Source organism: Tursiops truncatus, chromosome 15, assembly GCF_011762595.2.
Source record: "Tursiops truncatus isolate mTurTru1 chromosome 15, mTurTru1.mat.Y, whole genome shotgun sequence".
Taxonomy (NCBI): Eukaryota; Metazoa; Chordata; class Mammalia; order Artiodactyla; family Delphinidae; genus Tursiops; species Tursiops truncatus.
In genome coordinates, this window is record NC_047048.1 from 59,091,693 (window position 1) to 59,116,325 (window position 24,633).

Here is a 24,633-nt window from a genome sequence, read left to right on the forward strand (position 1 = left end):
TACATGGTAACTCTGAGTAAAGAGGGCTCCAGTGAACAAGGCAGAAGAATGCGTCACCTTTAAGATCCTACTTCAGAAGTCACAGAGGGTCACTTCCGTCAAATTCAACTGGTCAAAGGAGACTCCAGCCTGTCTAGACTCAAGGGGAGTGGACATAGACACTAGCTCTTGATGGGAAGAGTTGGGGTGGGGGGTATGTTTTCAAACCGCCACAGCTATTAACAGAGATTTATGAAAATTAGAGACCCAGGTCCAAATCTTGACTCTCCCCCTCTCCTAGCTGGGCAATCGTGGGCAAGTTTCTTAACTCCTCAGAGCCCACATTTCCCTTTCTGTAACATGATAGTAATTATAGGCCCCCACTTCTAGGATGGTGAGGATGAAATCAGACAATGGATGAGAAGCTGTTATTCAGTGCCTGGCACTCAGTGCAGCATAGATGGTAATGGTATGAACATTATTCGTTATGAGACCTGGATGTATTTTTAACAGCTTGCATTTAGCTACATGTAACAGAAACCCAATATAGTGGCTTCACCAAATAGGAGTTTGTTTTTGTTTTTTTTTCCCCAAGAGATTAGGGACTAGTGCGGCTGGCTGCTCAAGGAAATTATCAATGACCCAGCTACTCTGGCTTTCCACTCTGCCATCCTTAGCATGTGACCTTTGTCCTCATGGTACCAAGTTGGCTGCTATACCTCCAGGAATTGCATCTCTGTTCCAGGCAGGAAGAAGGTGAAGGGTAGAGGACAAAACCTTCTCAGAAGACTCTGTCATTTCATTTGAGGAAGTAGGCCTTCCCTAGGAACTTCTCTCTTCATCTCATTGGCCAGAATGAGCCACATGGCCACCCCTAGCTGCAGTGAAGCCTGAGAAGAAGATTATAAGTAGGGAGGCCCATTGCTGTCCCAGACAAATCGAGGTTCTATTGATAGGGAGTGGGGTAGATATTGTGTAAGCAGTTAGGAGTCTGCATGCCAGTCCAGGAGGACAACCCACAAATGCACCTGTTGTGCCAGCATCGCTATTGACAACTGAGGTTAGACTGAAACACAACTTCATCAAGGGGCTCCCTTATTTAAGGTAGCTGTGGTGCCCTAAACTTGATCCAGGCCACCACCCTCAGGAAGCCTCTCTGGACAGCACTGGGTCTCTGATTTCATTCTCTGAAATCCTAATGGCTGGGCTGGGCTGGGGTTAGCATGATCTGTCTACATCAGAGTTCTCAGGGGCCCACTCCCCAACTTGCACCCCCTGGACCATGTAGCCTGCAGAGGGGAGGAGAAGTGCCCACAGGCACAGTCAGCAGCTCAGTTGAGAATAGGGTCCCTGCCCCTGACACTCAGCCTTGAGGATTTTTAATAGGACTCTTTGAATTTTCAAAGGATTCACTAAACAGAGGCTTCATTCAGCAAGTCTTGAATTTCTCCATCATCTTGTTGACTCTGTGTCACCTGGCACTGATATTAGGGCCAACTTGAACCAGGTGGGTACCTGGGCAGGCTAAATTATTTAGTACTTTCTTCAACTTGATGGTCTCTAAACATCAGACTGATATTCCTTTAGAGGGATGGAGCTGAAGGAGAACACCCATGGCCGCAGCCGCCTCTTCTCTGTTACTGAGCAATTCCACCTTGGCCCCAAATTTGTATCCCCTACTCCACAAAATCAGAACACTGCCGTTAACAGGCTGATTCCCCCCGGGGTGGAGTTTTGTGAGCATCTGAGTTTAAACTACCCTAGAGTGCAGCTCTTCCCTCCTCATCCCCATCATAAGCCATTTATCAAAGAATTCCTGTCACTCCCTAGCTGTGTGACCTTAGGCAAGTTACTTAATCTCTCTGTTCCTGACTCTACTCATCTGTTAAATGGGAATATTAATAGTACTTAGTTCATGGGGCTGCTCTGAGGATTAGATGAGAAAATGCCTACAAGTGTTTAGAAGAGCGCCTGGCATATAGTAACCCCTCAATATTATTCTTTCCATTTTCATTGCTCTTTCCCTGATAGAAGTGCCAAGAAACACATTTTCCCCACAACATGTTACATTTCTAATGATGTTTTGGTGTCCTCTAGAGAGCGGGGCTCCGGGAAAATGCCTGGACTCCCTCTCTTAACGCGGCTCTGCCTGATACAGCACCCACCTGCTCACTCCCCTGTCACCCCCATCCAATGAGCTCTCAGGAAAGAATGGGATACCCCCTCACACCGAGGTGGTTGTCACTGACAACAGTTGGAGAAATGTCCACTAAACTGTGTTCTCTACTGGGTGTCTGTGCAGGGCAGGGGGGGGGTTGTGGGGGAGAGTCTGTGGTCAAATAAGTCTAGAAAATGAACACTGAAATGAGACCTAAGGAGGTTACTTGTGCAGGGTTTCTCATTTAATATGCTAATGTCTGAACCTCTCTAGACGGCAGATGCAAAATGCAGTTTCCCAGACTTTTTCTTATCATGGAACTCTGGGCATCTTCCAGAACAAGAGTTCCCAAGAATTCACTCCTAAAAATAATGGCCTGGGGACTTCACTGGCAGTCCAGTGGTTAAGATTCCGTGCTCCCAGTTCAGGGGGCCCAGGTTCAATCCCTGATCAGGGAACTAGATCCCACATGCATGCCACAACTGAGAGTTCGCATGCCACAACTAAGGAGCCCGCTGCCGCAACTAAGACCTGGCACAACCAAATAAATAAATAAATACATCCCTGGTCGGGGAACTAAGATCCCGCGCATGCTGCTCAACGAGGCAAAAAAAAGAAAAAGAAAAAAAGAGGCCTGGAGGGACCTTAGATAGACTGAGCTCTTTTGACAGAATCAAAGACACCAGCTCCACACCAGAGGAACCACATGGATGGGGTCAATAGCACGTTTTATTAACCTGAACAGAACAACAGAACAAAACAAAACCTGGCATCTCTATGGAAGGACAGTTTAAATGTTTATTCAACAGATATTTCTGGATGCATATAAGGTGCCGGGTACTGCCCTGGGTATCTTGCTCTCTAAGAATTTCAATGGGATGATGAAAGTGGGAAAAATTGCTATCAGGCCAAATTGAGAAAACCTCTTATAAGGATTAAATGATGATAACAGTTAACACTTATACAGCACATGCCAAGTGCCAGGACTGGTACAAACGCTACGTATTTTGAGTCATTTAATCTTCACAATAACCCTCTAAAGGCAGGCTCTCTTATAACCCATGTTTCACAGACGAGGAAGCTGAGGCACAGAGAAATTCAGTACATTTTTCAAGATCACAGGGATGGTAAGTGGCAGAGCTGAACACAGACAGGCTCCTGAATCTGCAAATTTAACCATGTGACACTGTATTACATCCAGAGATAACACCTCTGGCAGGCATCACTAGCTGCTTCTGGTATCTATTCTTCTACTCTTCTATACTAAAAGAAACCCAGCAATGAGGACTACATTTCTTAGCCTCCTTTTCAGTAAAGTATGGTCAAATGACAAGGTCTGGCCAATGGGATGTGAGCAGAAGTGAGGCTATAACTCCCAGACAAGTGTCCTCAACTGATGAAGTGTGCCCTTCCTTCCTCTGCCTTTTTCTCCTTTTTCGCCAGTTGGAATGCAGACAGAGTGACTCCAGCAGCCATACTGGTCCATGAGACAACCTAGGGAGTGGAAGTCACATATGAGAGAGCAAAAAGATAGGCAGAGCCTGGGTCCCTGACACCATCTGCTTTAGTGAGTTAATGTTACACAACAAAATACCCTAAACTTAGGGGCTTACAACATCAATGATTATTTATTATCTTTATATTTCTTTCTTTGTTATTTTTCACAGTTCTTGCAGGTCAGGAATCCAGAATCCACATCAAAGGAAGCTCACTCAGAAGGTCCCAAGTTGGTGCTGGCTGTAGGCTGGGGGCCTCAGTTCCTCTCTACATGGGTCTCTCCACAGGACAACTTGAATGTCTCATAGCATGGTGGCGGCCATCTCCGTGATTCAAGGGAACAAGGCAGAAACTAAATACAGGCAGACCTTGTTTTATTGCACTTCCCTTTATCGCACTTCACAGATAATGCATTTTTTACAAATTGAAGATTTATGGCAACCCTTCGTCAAGCAAGTCTATTGGTGCCATTTTTCTAAAAGCATTATTTTTAAACTAAGGTATGTTCTAGACCTAATGCCATTCCACACTTAATAGACTACAATATAGTGTAAACATGACTTTTATATGCACTGGGAAACAAAAAAATTTGTGTGGTTCAATTTTTTGCAGTATTGATTTTATTACTGTGGTCTGGAATGGAACCCGCAGTATCTCTGAGGCCTGCCTATACCTTTATCACCTAGATTCAGAGGTCACATGCTGTCATTTCCGCCATACAAGCCAGATCTGATTCAATGGGGGGAGGTATCTACACAAGGGAGTAACACCAGGGAACAAGGATCATCGGAGGCTATATATACTATAGAATGCCAGATCAGCCCTACCTGCAAATGCCTTGAATGTGAAAGAGAAATACACTTTTATTTTGCCCAACTGAACTTAAGATTGTGATTAATATATCTATGAACTCTTGGCACAAAGTAGGCCTGCATTAAATGCTAACTATCATTAGTCTTTTTTTCCAAGTAGATTGAGGTGTAGGACTTTTTGCCCTCTTTTGTGTGTCCCCTTGTTTACACACTAACACTTGTACCACTACCATCTAGGTCAAGGTTTGGTACAAAGTAGGTTTAGGAGGCTGTGTATCAGCCTTTTAACTCATCCATTCATACAATAAGCATTCACTATTGTCCACAATATCCAGGATCTGGCCTAAGATTCTGGGATAACTTCCCTGCCCTGGAGAATTCATAGTCTAGTTGGGAACGCAAGCACAGTGAGATGGAAAACAAGCCACTTCTCTGTCTTCAGAGAAATTCAGATTAAAACAGAAAGTCAGATAAGTCCAAGTGCCAGGGATGATGTGGGGGAAAGTGGTCCCACATGCCCTGCTGGATGTGAGGACTGCAGCAGCCATCTTAAAATGTAGTCAGACAGCACTTAGGCTATGTGTATTCTCTCCACTTCCAGAATCCTCCTTCTGGGTGTATATGCCAGAGAAACACACACAGGAGCCAGGCACCGCAGGTTATCATAGCTTTGGGGAGGTGGGAGCTGGAGGAAACTACAGTGTCCATTGTTCAGGGAGTAAACACAGGAGGCATGGTGGAGACATGTACACCCTGCATACTAAGCAGCAGGTAGAAGCAACGAACTCCAGTTAGACTCGGCACACAGAGCACAGTGACAAGTAACAAACAACCCAGAAACAAATCTATGGAAGCTACCATTTGTGTAAGTTAATAACCCACTCACACAAATCAGCACCATTATATTTTATAAGGACACCCACGTATTCAAAGACATACATCAAAAATATTAGAGTAAATCCAGAATATCCAATGCAATACTTAAAGGAGAACGTCAGAGGACTGACACTACCTGACTTCAAGACTTACAATAAAGCTACAGTAGTCAAGACAGTGTGGGAGGGACTTCCCTGGTGGTCCAGTGGGTAAGACTCCATGCTCCCAATGCAGTGGGCCCAGGTTTGATCCCTGGTTGGGGAACTAGATCCCACATGCATGATGCAACTAAGAGTCTGCATACCACAACTAAGAGTCCATATGCCGCAACTAAGAGTCCTCATGCCACAACTGAGTCTGCATCTAAGAAGTCCGCATGCCACACTTGAAGAGTCCTCATGCCACAACTAAGAGTCTGCATGCCGCAACTGAGTCCGCATGCCGCAACTAAAGAGTCCAAGGCTGCAAATAAGAGTCCACATGCTGCAACTAAGAAGTCCTCATGCCACAAATAGTCTGCATGCCACAACTAAGAGTCCACATGCCGCAACTAAAGCGTCTGCATGCCGCAGCTAAGAGTCCACGTGCCACAACCAAGAGTCCACATGCTGCAACTAAGAGTCCGCATGCCGCAACTAAGAAGTCCACTGCCGCAACTAGAGTCCACATGCCACAACTAAGAGTCCACGTGTCATAACTATAGAGTCTGTGTGCTGCAACTAAGAGTCTGCATACTGCAACTAAAGAGTCTGTGTGCCACAACTAAGAGTCCACGTGCTGCAACTAGGAATCCACATGCCACAAGAAGTCCACATGCCACAACTAAGAGTCCACATGCCGCAACTAAAGAGTCTGCATTGCCATAACTGAGTCCGCATGCCGCAACTAAGAAGTCCACATGCCACAACTAAAGATCCTGCATGCAGCAACTAAGACCTGGAGCAGCCTAAATAAATAAATATATATATATTTTAAAAGTGTGGTATTGGTGAAAGAATAGACAAATAGATCAATGGAAGAGAATAGACAGCCCAGAAATAGACCCACATAAATACAGTCAACTGATCTTTGACAAAGGAGCAAAAGCAATACAATGGAGCGAATACCATCAGCCAGTGGTGCTGGAACAACTGGACATCTACATGCAGGAAGATGAATCTAGACAGAGACCTTACACCCTTCACAAAAAATAAGTCAGAATAGATCCTAGGCCTAAACGTAAAACACAGAACTATAAAACTCTTGGAATATAACATAGGAGAAAACATAGATGACATTGGGTATGGTAATGACTTTTTAGATATGATACCAAAGACACGACCCATGAAAGAAATAATTGAGAAGCTAGACTTCATTAAGATTATAAACTTCTGCTCTGCAGAAGACAATGTCAAGAGAATGACAAGACAAACCATAGACTGGGAGAAAATATTTGCAAAAGACCCATCTTATAAAGGACTAGTTATCCAAAATATACAAAGAACTCTTAAAACTCAACCATAAGAAAATAACCCTATTAAAAATTGGGCCAAAGACCTTAGCAGACACCTCACTAAAGAAGGTATACAGATGGCAAATAAGCATATGAAAAGATGCTCCACGTCATACGTCATCAGGGAAATGCAAATTAAAACAACAATGACATATCACTACACACCTATGAGAACGGCCACAACCTGGAACACTGACTATACCAAACGCTGACGAGAATATGGAGAAACAGGAACTCTTATCTATTGCTGGTGGGAACGCAAAATGGTACAACCACTTTGGAAGACAGTTTGGTGGTTCTTCATAAAATTAAACATACTCTTGTCATATGATCGAGCAATTGCACTCCTTGGTATTTACCCAAAGGAACTGAAAATTTATATCCATCCAAAACCTGCACACAGATGTTTATAGCAGCCTGATTCTTAATTGCAAAAACCTGGAGGCAGCCAAGATGTCCCTCAGTAGGTAAATGGATAAATTGTGGTACCTCTAGACAAGGTAATATTATTCAGCGCTGAAAAAAAAATAAAAGGTTTCAAGCCATGAAAAGATATAGAGGAACACTAAATACATATTGCTAAGTGAAAGAAGTCAATCCGAAAAGGCTACATACTGTATGATTCTAACTCTATGACATTCTGGAAAAGGCAAAACTATGGAGACAATAAAAAGATCAGTGGTTGCAGGGATTGGGGTGTAGATGAACAGGCAGAACACAGAATTCTAGGGCAGTGAAAATATTCTGTATGCTACTATAATCATGGATATATGTCAGCATACATTTGTCCAGACCCATAGAATGTACAACACCAAGAGTGAATCTCTGCGTGATAATGATGTGTCAATGTACAACAGAGTCATCAATTGTAGCAAATGTACCACTCTGCTGGGAGGTGTCGGTAAGAGCGAGGCTATTCATTTGTGGGGACAAGGGGTCTATGAGACATTTCTGTACTTCTCAATTTTGTTTAAACCTAAAATTGCTCTTAAAAAATTGTTTTTAAAAAAATAGAGTGGGTGCACTTGTGGGGGGAGGGAAATGGAGTGGGGAATCAGGGAGAGAAGTCAAAACACAGTGTGTCGGGCTTCCCTGGTGGCGCAGTGGTTGAGAGTCTGCCTGCCAATGCAGGGGACACGCGTTCGTGCCCTGGTCCGGGAAGATCCCACATGCCACGGAGCAGCTAGGCCCGTGAGCCATGGCCACTGAGCCTGCGCGTCTGGAGCCTGTGCTCCGCAACGGGAGAGGCCACAACAGTGAGAGGCCCGCGTACCGCAAAAAAAAAAAACAAAAAACACAGTGTGTCAGCACAAGACTTTGCACCAAGGTTTGGGAGGAGCCACAGAGCAGGCTTCCCTGAGGAGCTACACTGAACTTTGGTGGAGGAGTAGGGTCGTCTGTCTGGTCAGACCTGAAGGGATGGGTCTCCAGAAGAGGTGGACAGACAGGGCAAAGCTGGTGCCTCGGAGGAACTGCAAGTGCTTCAGCGGGACTGAAGGCCGGGGTGCCCTGGTCAGGAAGGCCGGGGCCAGCTGCTGTTCTCTCACCCTGTAAGACCCTCCTCCTCTTACCTGGTGGACTCCTACTCAGCCCTCACACACCTCTGGGCTGCCTGAGAGGCCGTGTGGCTGAGGAAGACTGAGCTGAGTTCCTCCGCTGGCCCCGGAGTGACCTTGGCGAGTCACTTTCCCCTCTCGGAACCTCAGTTTCTTCATCTGTAACATGGGAATAACAATACCTACCTCAGAAGGTCGTGGTGAGGAGGAAGTGAGATGAGCAAAATATTGATACAAAGTCGCTGCCCCAAGAAGCTTATTTTCTGGTGCAGATAGACAGCTGGCAGACAAATAAATATGTAGTGTGTTTGCCACCGTATTCCCAGTACCCAGAACCGTGCCTGGTGCATAGTAGGTACTCAATTAACATTTGTGGATGAATGAATAAATGAATGAGTAGAAGTAATGATGAATACTCTGGAAAGAAGTAGAGCAGGGGAAGGGGAGAGGGAGAGCCAGAGGAGTGCTGAGGGGTAGGGGAGGCCTCCCTGAGGAGATGAGATTTGAGGGAAGATGGGACGGAAATAAGGGAATTAGCTATGGGAATATCTGGGGACAGTGGGTGCCGGGCAGAAGTGGGCTCCAGGGATAGCAAGGAGGCCCGTGTGGCTGCCGCAGGGTGAGGAAAGAGGAGGAGAGGAGCTGAAAGCCTTGTGCGGGTGGGCTGAGACTGTGGCAGAAGTCCCCTCCCCACTCCCAGGGACAAGTCCTAGAAGAGTCCAAGCTGCTCAGTCCCTTCCCAGGCAGGGTGCTCCTCAGCGGCGGGCCCCAGCCCCTGACACCACTGGCACAAACTGCTCTCGGGTGTTTCGCACTCCGTGTGCCAGGCCCTGACATTCCTGGCATAAACTCACCATCAGCTCTGGGAATAAGTACTATTATTACCCCTCCGTCTTCAGAGCAGGAAGCTGAGACTCCAAGAGGCTGCTAACCTTGGGCCGGAACCGGGTCTCTCTGATGCCAGGCCCTGGCTTGCACCGACCACATTGTCCTGGAATTCTTTGTTTACAGCTCGCCTTCCCCTCTGGGCTGCAGAAGGCCCTGAGTCTCATTCATGGTTTTATTTTACTCCCAGGGTCGCCTGTGTCAAAACCTGCCTGAGGAGCGAATGAATGAATGCGCCTTCCAAGGAAGCCCCCTCCCCACCTTCCGGGCCCAGTTCACGCCCTATTTGGTTCCTCCAGGTCGTGCTGGAAAGGGAGGGGGCTGGACTGAGGAATTTCAAGCCGCCTGAGGGTCCAGAGCAGAAGAGAGGGGGAGGGGGGGGGAAGCGAAAGTGAAGGGAACGAGAGCCCCTGTGAGGAGGCGCAGACAGGGAAGGAAATCTCCCGGTAATAATTCATCGTCTCAGGAAGCAGCAGCTTGGCCTGGGGCTGTGTGTGGGGCTGGCCCTGCAGGGAGGGGGCCTCGCAGCCTCCTTCTCCTCCTTCCCAAAGCCCAGCCTGGCTGGGGTCACGGTCAAATGAAGGGGGGAGAGCCAGGTGTGGGAAGAGACCTTCCTGAAGACCCTAGGGCCTGAAGACTTCAGGGACTGCTCTCCCAGCAGCCAGCTCCCCATCTCTCCCCCATTCTGGCCTGGGTCTGGGAGACAGGAATGCACAGCATGGCAGAGCTGGGAGGCATCGTCAAGAAAACTGATGCCCAGAAGGAAGATGGAGCCGAAACGCACCTAGAAACCTTCCGACTTCACTCCCTGTGCTCCTTCTGCCGCATGGGCTGCCGTTTGGGCTAAAGAGAAAGTTATTGTCAAGGCCAAGCAAATACAGGCTTGGCCGGTCCCCAGGATGGAGCTGGGAAAGGGGCATGAGCGACCTGGGGACCCCAACAACCATCATCAGCTCAGTAATTCTTCCCAGGGCCTCTGAGGAAGAGGACATGTCAGATGTCAGGCTGAACAATCTAAGGTTTCCAAAAGGAAGGAAGGCGATGAGGGAATATATTCCCCCCCACCCCCTCTCTTCGTAAGTGTGAGTTTTTTGAGGGGGTGGTGTTGGCACTTCAAGCAGAGGGAAGGGGAGTGTGAGGGTTTGGAGCCAGGGAGGCTGCTGCAGTCCAGGATGGGATTGTGGGGAGTAAGGGAGAGAAACTTGTATTTTACTGGGGTGGAGACAGGACAGGGGTGATAGTGGGTCCCAAACAGGCTGGGACCACTGCCCTCACTCACCCTGAAGGCCAGAGCTCTCTTATCTGTAAATCAGAGGTTCTTCCCCACAACTTCAGCAGAGGAAAGTAAAGATCAGTAAAGCACTCAGCACTGTGTCTGGCACAACCATTTTGGTGGTAGGACCTCAACCAAAATGTCAACTCTGTGAAAGCAAAGAGTTTGTTTTGTTCACATTTCTATTCTCACCTAAAACCGTGCCTGGCATAGCAGGGACCCAATAAATATTTGTTGAATAAATGAATGAATGGAGTTACTGGCGTTTGCGTGTTTTGTTTTTGTTCTGCTTTTTTTTTTTTTTTAAGTTTGTCGTCAGGGATGTGACACCATCGAGTCCTTATTTGGAAAGTTTATAGTGTTTCTCCAACTGTTCTCCACTGACACCACCATCCTGTACATAATGAAAAATCCTGGGTCGGCTGAATCAGATTGGGGGGAATCCGGGAATTTATCAAGTCAAAAGCCCCCCCTTCCCTAATTCTTACACGAAAGTTGCAGAACCACAGTATTAGAATTTGAGGGAGGAAAAACCCGAGTTGCTTTCTCTGCAATCTTCTTTTCGAATGAGGAAACTGAAGCCAGGAGGGGAGAAGGGACCTGCCCGCAGCCTCCCTGCGGTCTAGGCTGAAGATGAGTCCGGATCTGGGCACAGCCCACTCCACCCACCCAACCCACCCCGACCTCCGGCTTTTGCCCCGCTCGCCCGCGGGGATCCAGAGCTTTCAGGGCGGGCCACCAGCTCGCGGGCCGCTTTCAACCTGGGGAACTGGGGCGAAGGGCCCGTAGCCATTGGCCGGGGCGCGGCGGGCGCCTCCCCATTGGCCAGGGCGGAGTCCCCCGCCCCGGCTGGGGCGGCCTCAGGACTGGCCCCTCCCTCGGCTATAAGGCGGTGGCCAGCTGAGCCGTGGGAGCGCGCGGGAGCGCACGGCGGGGCGCGGCAGACGCTGGGACGCTGCGCACCAAGGGAAGCGGCCGGCCGCCCATGGCGTTCGCGCTGCTGCGCCCCGTCGGCGCGCACGTGCTGTACCCGGACGTGCGGCTACTGAGCGAGGACGAGGAGAACCGCAGCGAGAGCGACGCCTCCGACCAGTCGTTCGGCTGCTGCGAGGGCCTGGAGGCGGCACGGCGCGGCCCGGGCCCCGGGGGCGGGCGGCGGGCGTCCAGCAGCGCGGGCCCGGTGGTGGTGGTGCGACAGCGGCAGGCGGCCAACGCGCGGGAGCGGGACCGCACGCAGAGCGTGAACACGGCCTTCACGGCGCTGCGCACGCTCATCCCCACCGAGCCGGTGGACCGCAAGCTATCCAAGATCGAGACGCTGCGCTTGGCGTCCAGCTACATCGCGCACCTGGCCAACGTGCTGCTGCTGGGCGACGCGGCCGACGACGGGCAGCCGTGCTTCCGAGCGGCGGGCACCGCCAAGAGCGCGGTCCCAGCCGCCCCCGACGGCGGCCGCCAGCCGCGTTCCATCTGCACCTTCTGCCTCAGCAACCAGCGCAAGGGGGTGAGTGCGCGCGGCGCTCCAGTACTGCGGCCGCAGGGTCAGGGAACGGGCTTCTTACGGAGCAAAAGAGGGGCCGAGACCCCAATGAAGAGAGGGGAAAGAGACGTGGAGTCGTCGGGGGTGCAGCCCTCCAGGCCCAGAGTTTGGTGTGGAACAGAACCGCTCACAATGTTCCCCAAACAAGGGGTGCAGGGAAGCCCAGAGCTCGGGCGTGATATAGAGGACGGAGATTGCTCATCGAAGGACACCCCCTCCCACTAGGAGTGTGCTGGGAAGAGCGTGTGGGGAAATCATAACAAAGGCTGTCATTTATTGAGCTCTTCCAATGTACGGGCGCGCGTTCCTGGTTTTCTTTTTACCTTCACAAGAACCCCGTCAGGCAGGTAGTTCTGCCCGTTTTATCACTGGTGAGGACCTGGGGCTCAGAGGGGTGCCCATGTTACACAGCTCGAAAGCCAGAATGCAGGCTCTGGGTTTGCTGGTATGTGTTGCCCTGAGCTGCCCTTACCGTAAAATAATTGTCCCGCATCCTGAGACTGACCCAAGGGCAGGAGACTGAGAAGAAAAGGGGATGCACAGCCGCAGTCAAGAGCCTGAGGTACCCAGCTGATGAGCAGTAGGTGTGAAGCAGGGGGTCTTTTGAGGATACCCAGCCCCCAAAGAGATGGAGTGCTGGGGAAGGGCACTGTTGAGTCAGCCGGGCAGAGCTGGAGGTAAGCTCCTGTGGTCTCTCCTAAGTAAGGATGAGAACCAGGCTGGTAGGGGACGGACGGGGCTGAGTAGCAGCAGAGGTTGCTGGGGGGTGCTCCTGGTTGAAAGCTGGCCTTCCTGCACAGGCCCCAAGGAGCCTGCTTCATCCCCAGCCTTTCCCCTTTCTGGCCTGGGCTTTTCTTAGAATAAGGAGGCTTGTCTTGTGAGAGCTTTGGATTCTAGCAGCTAATATTTACAGCTGGGGAAACTGAGGCTGAGAGAGTCCCTGACTGGCCCCCGTGGCCTTTTGGAAAATGAAAGAGTATGGGAGCACAGGGAACTCTGCTCAGTATTCTGTAATAACCTAAATGGGAAAAAGATTTGAAAAAGAATAGATACATGTACAGGTATAACTGAATCACTTTGCTGTACACCGGAAACTAACACAACATTGTTAATCAACTATGCTCCAGTACGAAATAAAAATTAAAAAAAAAAAGTCATGGGGGATTGGAGTCACGCCTCTGGGTCCCCTAGTCTTTGGTTCTCACAACTTCCCCAGCTCCCCTCTTCACTCTGTTCTGGGGAAGCCTCTGTGTCGTGGCCTCAGACCACCCCCTTCTGGCCTCTCACCTGCCATTGCTGCCTCAGTTTCCCTAAGTCAGTCTTTTTCGGTTCCGATTTGAACTCTCTCCGGGGTCCCTGATCCTCCCAGCTGTGGGCCCTGGTCTGTGGGCCGTCGGCAATACTCCCTGACTGCTTTTCACCTATTCACTCAGTTCAGCAAACCTTAACTACCCGACAGCTGTTTTTTGTCGACTCTGAAAACATTCCCAGAGAAGCAGGTTGTGGATGCCCATCCACCACTGTCAGGAACTCCAATTGCGGGGCCAGGGCAGGGCCTGGAGGTGAAAACAGAGATGTTGTGGTCTGATGGGGAGGGGGGCGCACAAAGGGACTGTCAGGGCCAGAGGAAGCCCCTGACCCAGTGGCTAAGTTCCTGACAGAGGCTTGGGGATGGAAGCAGGCAGGTTGAGGCAGTAGGGGAAGGTGTTCTAGGAGCAGGACACAGTGAGAGCTAGAGCCTAGAAAAGGAAAAGGGTAGACGTTGAAGGTGGCAACGCATAGAAGGGAGGTGAAGACTGGCCAGTGACAGCAGTGTCAGCAGTCTTGATGAGCACTGATCTCTCGTGCTAAGTGCTCTCCACGTGTTACCATTAAAACCCCCCAGCAGCTGGAGAAGGAGGTGCTCTGGTTATCCCCAACTGCTTAGAGATGCTGTCACTGGTTCAGAGACACCGCCCATGATGGAGTCAGGATTCGCACTCAGGCCTGCCCAACTGGGACGTGGGAAAGGTTCATGTGGGAGGGCCCTCGGGGAGAGGGTGTGTCCATCAGGTGCCTGCCCCCCACAGCAGGTAGACTGGGGGCTTCTCTGCTGGTCTCAGGCCTGTCCCACAGATCACAGGGCCTTGCCTGGGTCTGGCTGCTTCCCCGGGATCTGTCTACAGGACCTAGAACCCAGCCAAATTTGGCTGTGGAAGCCATGCTCTCAAGCACACAGGCTCCTCTGGGAATAAGCAAAAGGGGTGATCCTGGCTGGCTCTGGCCCGCAAAGACTTGAGGACTCGACTAGAAGAAAACTGGCTGTCTTGGGGAGCCTGTGGGAGCCTTCCTTCTCAGCTCTGGTGACCAGAGAGCTCCAAGGCCCCAGACCCTATCCCTTCACCCTGAGCCACCACCTCGTTCCCAGCTGGCTGGTCTGGGGTTGGGGTCACCATAGAAATAGCTCCCTGTAGCATCTTCCTGTTTAAGGAGGGGTTAGGTGTGGCCCTCTGTGGTAGAAATAGCAAGGGGAGGTGGAAAGGAGGGTCTTGTCTCTGCCCTGTTTTCCCTTTTGTCACCTGGGGGTGGGGGTCAGATAGGGTCGTCTTGTAAGGCCTTCCCCGCTTGGCGTAGCAGCTCGGGAGCAGAGGTGGCACAGAGGGCAGTGGGGCAAGGAGGTCCCATCACCAGATGATGCTGATGTTAATACTTGCGAACATTCATTGAACACTTACTATATTCCTGACACTGTGCTAAGGGCTTTACCTGCGTTAACGTGTGTAATCCTCACAGTAACTAACTTTACACATGGGGAAACCGAGGCTCAATGAGCTGAAGTCACTTGCCTGAGGTCTGACAGGTAATCCAAGGCAGAGCAGGGCTTGAAGCCCAGATCTGTTTCACTCTAGCCGCCGCCTAACTACAGTGCTTCCCAGAGCCCTTGGCGCTGAGGCACAAAGAGACAAAGAAGCTGGGGCCTAGTCAAGGCTTCTCCTAAATGCGTTTGGCAGTTACAAGCCTCCTTCACAGCTGCAGTTGCATTTCGTTGCACCCTGGGGTGGCAAGTAGAATCGTTTTGTCCCCATTTCATAGATGAAGAAACTGAGGTTCAGGGAGCTGAACAGTCCCAGCATCCTCAGGGGACACAGGTCTCGCAATGACTGCCAGACTTGGGGTGGAGGTGGCTCTCCCTTACCCTGAGGACTTAGAGTGAAAAGGTGGGAGGCCGGTTTTCTGTCCTCCAACCTCAACACTACACCCCCCACCCCCATCCGCCCTTCTCAGCCACTCTTGCCAGAGTTTGTCTGAGAAGCCCAAGCCCCAGGCTCTGCTGGGACTGTGGCCTCAGCCCTCAAAATAGCCCTGCCTGTGAATGAACACACTGTCCCTGGGCCCGGAGAGCCTCAAGGGAGGCTGGGCTCGCATCTGGATGGATCTGCCCCAACCTGGGCCCAGGAGTGGAGCGGGGCAGCGGGCAGAGCTCCGAGGTGGTCAGCTGTTTCTCTAGATGGCTGAGAAAAATGCCGGTCCCATTATCTCCTAGTCAGGTTCGGGGGTGAGTATTTACAGTGGGATTGCAGACACCATTGTGTCTTAGAAACGGGACAGACTGTTGGACAACATGGATTTTTCTAGCCCAGCCCTTTTTACCAACTGGCTGGGTGCCTCTGAGCCAGCCATGCAACGCTGGAGGCTGCAACAGAGGGGGTACGCGAAGGCCTGTGATCTCGCTGGCTTACAGTGAGGATGAAACCCACATGTCAGACCTCAGGACAGTGGGTAGAGACTGCCCCTGCAGCGTGAGGGGCAGGTGGCTTCCAGGGCTGCCACCATTACCTTGTCTCCCAGTGGACACCCCTGATCCAAGCGGCGTTGGTTGGCAACTGCTCCACGCCAGTCCCTGGGCTGGAACTGGGACTACAGAGTGAAAGACTTTCCCCGACCACCCCCTTGAGCTCCCAGCCTGATGGGAGAACACAGGAGAGACCCCATCTTCCCCTTCTGGGCTTTATCCTGGCCCCAGAAAGGCAAGAAGTGCTAGGAATTGCAGGAATAGAGAAATCTTCCTAGGATAGGACCAGAGAGCATATTCCTGGCAGAGGGAACACCCTGAATGAAGGCAGGGAGGCCGGAATTCCAGAATCTACTTTTGAGGTTGACGAGCAGGCCACTGGGTATACAGCCAGGCAGTGGGAGAACCACTGTGGGGTGTGTTCTTCCCTTGAGTGTAAAATACTATGATTTAAACTATACTGGATTTTTTTTTAAAGCAACAAATCACACGAGGAAGAAATGAAAAAAGTAAAAAAGTATATAGAGTTAAAAAAAAAAAAGGCTTCCTCCCATCCTGTCTCCTCATCACATTCCTCTCCTCTGAGGAAACCTGTTAGTGATTTCCCGTGTGCCCTTCTCTCTGGACATCTCAGCACACAGGAACATGCACTCAGTCCTTGCTTTCGTCCTTAAATGATATTAGTCCATAAAGAGTCATCCCCTGTTAGTCCATATAGAGTTTCTTCTGCCTTCTGCAAGAACTTGATTGTGCAGCTAACTGATTTTTTTTTTTTATCAAGTCCCCTATTGCTGGACACAGAGGTTAGTTTCAGTGTTCATGATGACCCAACTGAACCCCCTAATACCTCTTTCTCTCTTCCTGCAGGGTAGCCGTCGCGACCTGGGGGGCAGCTGCTTGAAGGTGAGGGGGGTGGCCCCAGTTCGAGTGCCTCGGAGATGAGCCTGGACCCATATGTCATTTGTTCCAAGCAGGACCCTGAGAAGGAGGCCAGAGGCCAACCACTGGGCGAACAGGGGAAGACCCCAGGAGCTGAACCCAGGTCCCTTCTTTGTGTAGGGACCAGAGGACAATGGCCTGGGCCCATGACCCTATGAGCAGGCCCCCTGGGACATCTCCACCCCACCCTGGAGAGCCGTGAGGACCCATGCAGCCGGCCCGAGCCCTGGCTGGTCAGAGACAAGGCAGAACTTTTGGAAAAACAAAGACTGTTGTTGACAGAGGATGTGTGTGTGTCTGTGCATGAGTGTGGGTGTGTGTATGAGAGAGAGAGAATTGATGGGTTTAAAATAAAAGGTATTTTTAAGTAAAAAATGTTCCCAGCTGAAGAAGGGAGGGGCCTGGGGACATCAGAGGTCAGAGGTGGCCCCTCTCCTGGACCTTGGAAGAGACACAGGTGTCACAGGTGCCACCCTGTGCCCTGGAGGGGGTGGAGCTGGGGGAAGACAGGGGACCCCCCTCTCTAGAAGTCGAGATAACCAATCTTTCCTCACTGTCTTCCTGAACAACTGTTGGGTGTCTGGTGTGGTTGGTAAAAAAAAAGAAAAATCTTAATTTTATTTATTTTTGAATAAGGAATATATTCATCCACATGGTTCAAAATTCAAAAGGTACAAGAGGGTATGTGGTGAAAAGTCTCCCTCCCTCTTGTCCTCCGGCCACAGTTCTCCCGCCGCAGGCAGGCTCAGCCACTAGTTTTTTTGTGACATCCCTATTCCTTGTGAATAACCAAGCAAATACAGAAATATACATATATGTTTTCTTCCACTCTTTACACAAACAGTAGCATAGTGTACCCACTTTCTGCTCCGTGAATTTTTTTTTTCCTTAATCTAGCTTGGGTGTTATCCCAAGTCAGTACATAAAGGTAAAAGGTATCTTCATTCCTTCAGTAGCTGTTTATTCCATTTTGTGAACATACCATACTTTAACCCATCCCTTATCCACGTCTTCACAAACAGGGCCAGGTAGGCACGTGGTTTTTCACATGTGCAAATGCGTGTGTGCTGACGGGATACTTTTGCCCATGTTGGAGCTGAGAAGATTTAAAGAAACAATGACAGGGCTTCCCTGGTGGCACAGTGGTTAAGAATCCGCCTCCCAATGCAGGGGACACGGGTTCAAGCCCTGGTCCAGGAAGATCCCACACGCTGCAGAGCAACTAAGCCCATGCCCCACAAGTACTGAGCCTGCACTCTAGAGCCCGAGAGCCACAACTACTGAAGCCTGTGCGCCCAGAGCCGGTGCTCCACAACAAGAGAAGCCACCACAATGAGAAGCCCGCGCACCGCAACAAAGAGTAGCCCCTGCTCGCCGCAGCTAGCGTAGCAATGAAGACCCAACGCAGCCAAAAATAAATAAATAAAAAAAATTTAAAGAAACAATGACATCCAAAGGCACGTGGCTGGCACATGGCAGGGTGACAATGTGAGGTCTGTCCACCTATAAAGCCCAAAGTGAGCTCCTTCCCTTGCCCTGGAGATGCCCCAGATTGGGTGCCAGCTCCTGTGACCCTGAATATTCTCCCAGAAGCCCTGGGAGGTGGGGGCCGGTGTTTCCCCATCTCACAGATCTGTCCCTGTGGGGCCAGGATTGGGGAAGCTGTAGAGGCTGGAGGCAGGGGAGACAGGGAGAGGGGCCAGGAGAGGCGGCAGAGCCAGGCAGCCACCCTTTCCTCCAGGTACGTTCATATGCCTATTTTTTAATCTGTTTTTTTAACAGACACTTATTTAGTGTTTACCAGCTGAAGCCTGGCTCTACATTCCATGCCTGTATCCACTCTGCTCTGTCACCCCCTGTATTTGACCCTCGGACAGAGCCTGAAGTGGGGCTGCCCATTTTGCAGATCAACAAACAATCCCCCTTCGGGAGCTAATTAGGAAAGCACAGTGTACCCCCTGCACCTACCCAGCTCCAGGGCCAGGCGGCCCCTGGCAAAGCCACGGGAAAAGGACTGTGACCTTGTCAATGGCAGGAAACCTGGAAGTGGGGACAGAGCAGACACTTGGGCGCTTTGGGCTGGAGGCCCACTTCTGCCACCAGATTAGCTGGATGACCCCGGAGAAGTTGCTTGACCCCTCTGGCCCTCCCTGGGCTAATCCCTAATCAGCAAGAACAGCTGGGACAGAAAAATAATTATTTGTTTTGCCTTAAGTCGTTTTTAATAGACTATGCACTGGGTAAATAATGTAAGTTGTATCCAATAGTATGCAGTGAAAAGTATGTACCTCCCTCAGGCTCCTCCCCAAAGGCACTTCTGCTGTTTCCTGTGTGTCCTTCCAGAAATGCTCTATACTGATTACTGGTTCTGAAAAAGTATTTATAGATTTCTCTGCTTATGTTTTCATTGTAAAAAAAAAATTGAAATACTGCAAGACCCTAGAAATATCACCCATCCCAAAGACAACTACAGTTAACATTGTCGTAATCCTGAAGAGTTTTTGTAAAACACATACACTTAAACAATCATTTGCAGCATACTGAGTTAGCACTTTTTATCAAAGTATAATATACCTGCAGGACAGTGCACATGCCATTAAGTTACTTTCACAGACTGAGCACACACCTGCGCACCCAGCGTGCAGATGAAGAAATGCAATTAGCAGCAACCCAGGAGCCCCTCTTGCACACCTACTCATACTAGGTTCCTTCAGCTGTATTCCCCTTGAAATAGACAACACACAGTATTCACAGTTCAGAAGACACAAAAGAATAAACTGACAATGAGTTTCCTTCCAACCACTCAATTCCAGTTCTCAGAGGCAATTCTGGTAACCAGAGTCTCAGAGTTCCTTCAGAGACAGTGTTTGCAGATACAGGCAAATCACATATATCTTGTTTTTGCACGAGAGGTAGCATTTTACACACTGTTCTGCACTTGGATTCTTCTTTTTCCTTAACAATACACCTTCAGTGTTTAAAGAGCTGCTTCATGCTTTTTTGCAGCTGCGTAGTGCTCCGTTCTGCACGTTTTGCTGCTTGCTGTCTTCCTGGGGCCTCGTTCCTGGGTAATGGACAGTTAATGTCTCGGGGCCCATGTGAGCTACAAGGCCAGCCCAACACACATGACTTGGGAGAGGCACAGCTGTGGACCAGTACCTCTGGGGGCCATTTGCCTAACATCACTGTCCCCAACACACAAGCTTTCCACCTTCAGGATGGGCCAACCCAGCCAGGCTTCTCCAGGCTGCCTGAGCGAGGGCCGACTCGGGGCCAGAGGATTTAAAGGAGCTCAGGGAGAAGAAACCCAGGGCTGAGGCAGTGGAATGAGCAACTTCAACCAGGCCACCTTGGACCCTGAACAGGAGGCCTAAGTATCAGGTTGCACCCTCCACCCAAACCTTATTAGACACAAGGAGCATCAACACAAGAAGTATCTCAGAGTCCATCATTTCACAATGAGAAGCTGAGCCAGTACAGACGAAGCAACCTGCCCGAGGTCCCCCAGTGAGTCCCTGACTCTGCTGGGCCACCGGGAACCCAGGTCTTCCTGCCTACCACTCAGGACTCTCTTCTCTAATTCCACAGCTGCAAGTGGAAGGACTCAGAAGTCGCCCATGGCAATGGAGAAACTGAAGCCCAGAGAGGGACAGCGATGAGCCAGATTTGCACAACATTTGGAACTGAGCTGGGCAGAGAATGCAAGGTACCTCCCTGCAGCCCAGGGCTCCTCCACCACATTAAGTTCCTCCCATTGGCCCAGGCCACTTCCATTTTATGAGGCTCCTATTAGATTAAAAAAATTAAAACCCCACAGAATAGAATTCCAAAACCTCTAACATATTTAGCAAGTTAACTCTTAAGCAGCCATATACAATCACAAGTATGATGCACTATCGTGAGAACATTAGAGGATTTACAAAAACATCAGTCCGGGTTTCCCTGGTGGCGCGGTGGTTGAGAGTCTGCCTGCCGATGCAGGGGACACGGGTTCGTGCCCCGGTCCAGGAAGATCCCACATGCCGTGTAGCAGCTGGGCCCGTGAGCCATGGCCACTGAGCCTGCGCGTCCGGAGCCTGTGCTCCGCAACAGGAGAGGCCACAACAGTGAGAGGCCCGCATACCGCAAAAAAAAAAAAAAAAAAAATCAGTCCACGGGACACACATGTACGGTTGAACATCTTTGTTCAACCCTGTCTGCATCTCCTGCTATTGTGTATTTTACTTCATCTGGACTTGATATGAAAAGCCTAGACGTGGATAGCAAAATGCAACATGCCCCTGGGCTGGATCCTGTCCTGCAGTGGGGTGATGCTATAGAGGACATGACTGGACAGTTGACAAAATTGGATTAAGAACAACAGATTAAAGTATTATATCAATGTTACATTCACTGAATTTACTAACAGTATGGTTAATGTAAGAGGATATCCTTGTGCTTCAGAAACACACCCTGAAGTATTAAGGGGTAGAGGAACATGATGTAGATGACATACTCAAATGGTTCAGAAAAAAATAATCTGTGCGAGCGAGAGAAGGATAAAGCAAATGTCCCAAACTGTTAAAACTTGGTGGATCCAGGTAAAGGGTATATGTGAGTTCTCTGTACTACTTTTTGTCACTTATCTGCATGTTTGTAGATGATTGCAGAGTGAATAGTTAGAACGAAGTCAAGATCTTGGCCCTAAGATGTGAGGCCTGCCAAATGGTCTCCTGGCCCCCTCTGACCTGCCCTGTTTCAGCTGCCCCAACAGAGGATGGAGAACACCCCCAGTGGACCCAGGCATCCCTTCCCATGACTCTCAGGCCCCTGTGCCCTTCAGAAGGCTAAGGTGGTCCCAGCCCCAGAGCCTCCTGCCACCATGATTTATGTCCCTGTGAGCCTCAGCAGCTGTGAGCACGGGTCCCGCCAGGCGGCCTGCTGGGGGGGCCAGCATTTGCCTCTCAGCGTGTCTAATCCAGACCAGACTTGTAGACCCCATGGGCCTGGGATCAGGCTCCCAGGGGGCCGGGGTCAGAGGGTAGGCCAGCAGGGCCTGGAAACTGGGGAGGTGCTGAGGGTGAACTGGCTGGAAGGCAGGAGACCTGGCCTGGTCTAGCTTGGTCACTGCTCCTGTGTGACCAAGGGTGGGTGTCTGCCTCTCTCTGGGCCTTGGTTTTCCTCATTTTAGCACAGCCTGCACACAGTAGACCAGAAGGGCTTTGTAAACTGGGACAGACTGGCCTCATGGGAGGGAAGACTGGTAGAATTCAGGAGTTGGTGTTTTCTGATGCCCAGATCCTCTAGGCTTGGAAAAGTGCCTGACTTTTTTGAGGGCCTACAAGGTGTCAGGCCTTGGTCTGCACACTTTACATAAGTTAATTAGTGTAGCCTACTCAACAAGTTATTGCTCCATTTTATAGATAAGGAAACTGAGGCACAGAGAACATGCCCACGTTCACCTGGCCCCTGGTAAGCAAGTGGATTTGAACCAGGTGTTCTGGCTGCAGAGCCCCACTGAGTTTTCAACCACTGGCCAACATCCCCTCACCAGGTATGTACCCAGTCCTGTAAGGGCCTGACTGAACCTGGGCTTCCAGAACAAGGCAGAAAAGTCATTCCCCCAGCCTGGGTCTTCACCTCTGCTCAGGGCCCAGCCTGCACTGGGGGAATCAGAGTCTGGGTTTGGGTCCAGGAACCTGCATCTCCCACGGGCTTGCAGCTTTGCCAACACTCCCAGAACTGGAGAGGCTCAAACACAGGGTTTTGGAGGGTTTAAATGGAAGGGCCTGGCGTTCATCTCCTTAGAACCCCTCAGGTTACCAATGGAGACACTGAGGCCCAGAGCAGGCAAGGTGCATCCCCAATATCACATAGCAAGTCAGAGATGGGCCAGAACCAGCCACCGTTTTCACTGCTTGGTGACACCACACCCCCTCGTCCCCACGCCAAGCAGCAATAAGCACGAGAGTCAGAGGCACCGCTCTGGGTGACTCACAAGAATGGCCTCACTTAATCTTGCAACAACCCGTGTGAGTTGGTACTGTTGTCATCACCATTTCATAGACTAGAAAATAAGGCCCAAGGTCACCCAGCTCAGCAATGGCATAGAGGTGATTCAAACCCAGAGGGTCTGGCTCCAGATCCCAAGGCCTGAGCCACAGCAAGGAGGTAAACCTCAGCAGGAGGCACAGGATAGAGTTTAACATCACAGACCTACTTAAGGTGGCTGGCTCAGCCTGTCAGGCAGTCAGTCAACAAACGTGTATTGAACTGCTCTGTGGACCACCCAAGGCTCTAGGGATGGCCAGAGAATAAGACAGATGTCGTGCCTGCTCTCACGGAGGCTGAGGTCTATCAGAACAACAGGCTCTGAGCAAATAGTAAAAGTATGACGGGTGCTTCCAAGGTACGTGGGGATGTGTGAGTGGGAGAGAGTAAAGGAAACGTAAGGATGATGGCTCTGAGGCAAGAAAAGGTTTTGCCGAGTGTGAAAGGTTCTGCAAAGTTGTCCAGGCCACCCCTGCATGAGATGAGTGATGGGACACCTGGGAGTCCCTGGATCTCCCCTGAACGTAACCTGATAATCCCTGACACGTCTCCTCTGAGCGCCCAGAGCTGCTCTGAGAAGAAGTCAAAGCACGGCGAGCCTCTGCGGACAGAGGAGAAAATAATGGTGAAGGCTCCCAGAGCACCGCATCTGTGCCAGGCGTGGTGTGAGCCCCATGACTCACCTACTCCTCCCAAGCCCGTGAGGCAGGGGCTGTTAGCATCCTCATGGCTCCCCAAGGGCACACAGCCACTGGATGACAGGTCAGGATTTGGACCCAGGCATGCAGAGTCGAAAGCCGCCCCCTTAACCTCCCTCCTCCGTTGTCCATGTGCTCAGTGTCGAGGTTCCGAGGCAGGAGGCAACTCTCCCCAGGCCACTGAGCCGGGTCGGAACCCCTGCTCACGACACCTCTGGCTGCCACCACGTGGCAGCATCCCAGGGCCTCCCGCAGTGCCAGCAAACAGTGGGTGCTCAGCAGGTACGTGCTGAAGGGCCAAGAGGCTGGGCTTCCAGAACAAGACAGAAAAGGTCATCCCACCAGCCTGTGTCTTCACCCCAGCCCGCACAGGGGGATTCAGCGTCTGGGTTTGGGTCCATGAACCTGCATCACATCATGTGGTCTCGTATCCACCCTGCAAGGTAGGCTTTACCCATTTCATAGATGGGGCTCAAAAAGGAGCAGTGGCTGGCCTGAGGTCACACAGCTATGAGTGCAGTTAGACCTCGAACCCGGCTCTGCGATTCATCCCATCTGTAGAAACCCACGCCTGGAAGCTCAGAAGATACTGGCAACGGGCCTTTAGCCATAAAGGAGAGAAGGATGGGCTTAGAGCTTAGGGAAGAGAGAAGGCGCTGACCAGCTGGGAACGCCGTGGGAACGTCTCTTACCCCCAACCCCACCCCATCCCAGCGCGTCCCCCCAGGCAGCAGCCAGGGCAGGGCGAGGAAGGGGTCAGGGAGGCGGGCCTCGGATTCCCAAGGAGCACACCCGCTCCTGTCCCCTGTGGGGTGGTTAAGAAGTCACCCGGATCTGGGCCTGTGTGCAGCTCGCCCGACCCTCACTCTTCTCCTCGACGCTGCCTCCCCCTCCTGCCCACCCCTCCCCCATCTTCCCCCGCCTCCCCCTCTCCTCTCGGCCCAGGCCCACCACCTCCCCCGCCCCTGGCTCTCAGAAAGCCCTGGAAAGGCTGCTTTCTTTGAGACAGGAAGGTGTCCTCAAGTCTCAGGAAGGAAAAACAGTCAAGCTGAACCCACCAAGACCGTCTCCAAGGGGCCGGGGCTGGCATGGGGCCAGGACTGACATCACCTGGGAACTGCCACGG

At 50.9% G+C, this 24,633-nt stretch overlaps 1 protein-coding gene across 1 annotated transcript; it reads left to right on the top strand.

Annotated features, from left to right (window-relative positions):
• Positions 1–11,413: 11,413 nt before the first annotated feature.
• Positions 11,414–17,565, top strand: TCF15 (transcription factor 15). Its single transcript, XM_004318087.4, has 2 exons — positions 11,414–12,032; positions 16,708–17,565. The coding sequence occupies exons 1-2, from the start codon at positions 11,514–11,516 to the stop codon at positions 16,780–16,782; spliced, it is 594 nt and encodes a 197-aa protein (XP_004318135.1). The 5' UTR covers positions 11,414–11,513; the 3' UTR covers positions 16,783–17,565.
• The last annotated feature ends 7,068 nt before the right edge of the window (positions 17,566–24,633 follow it).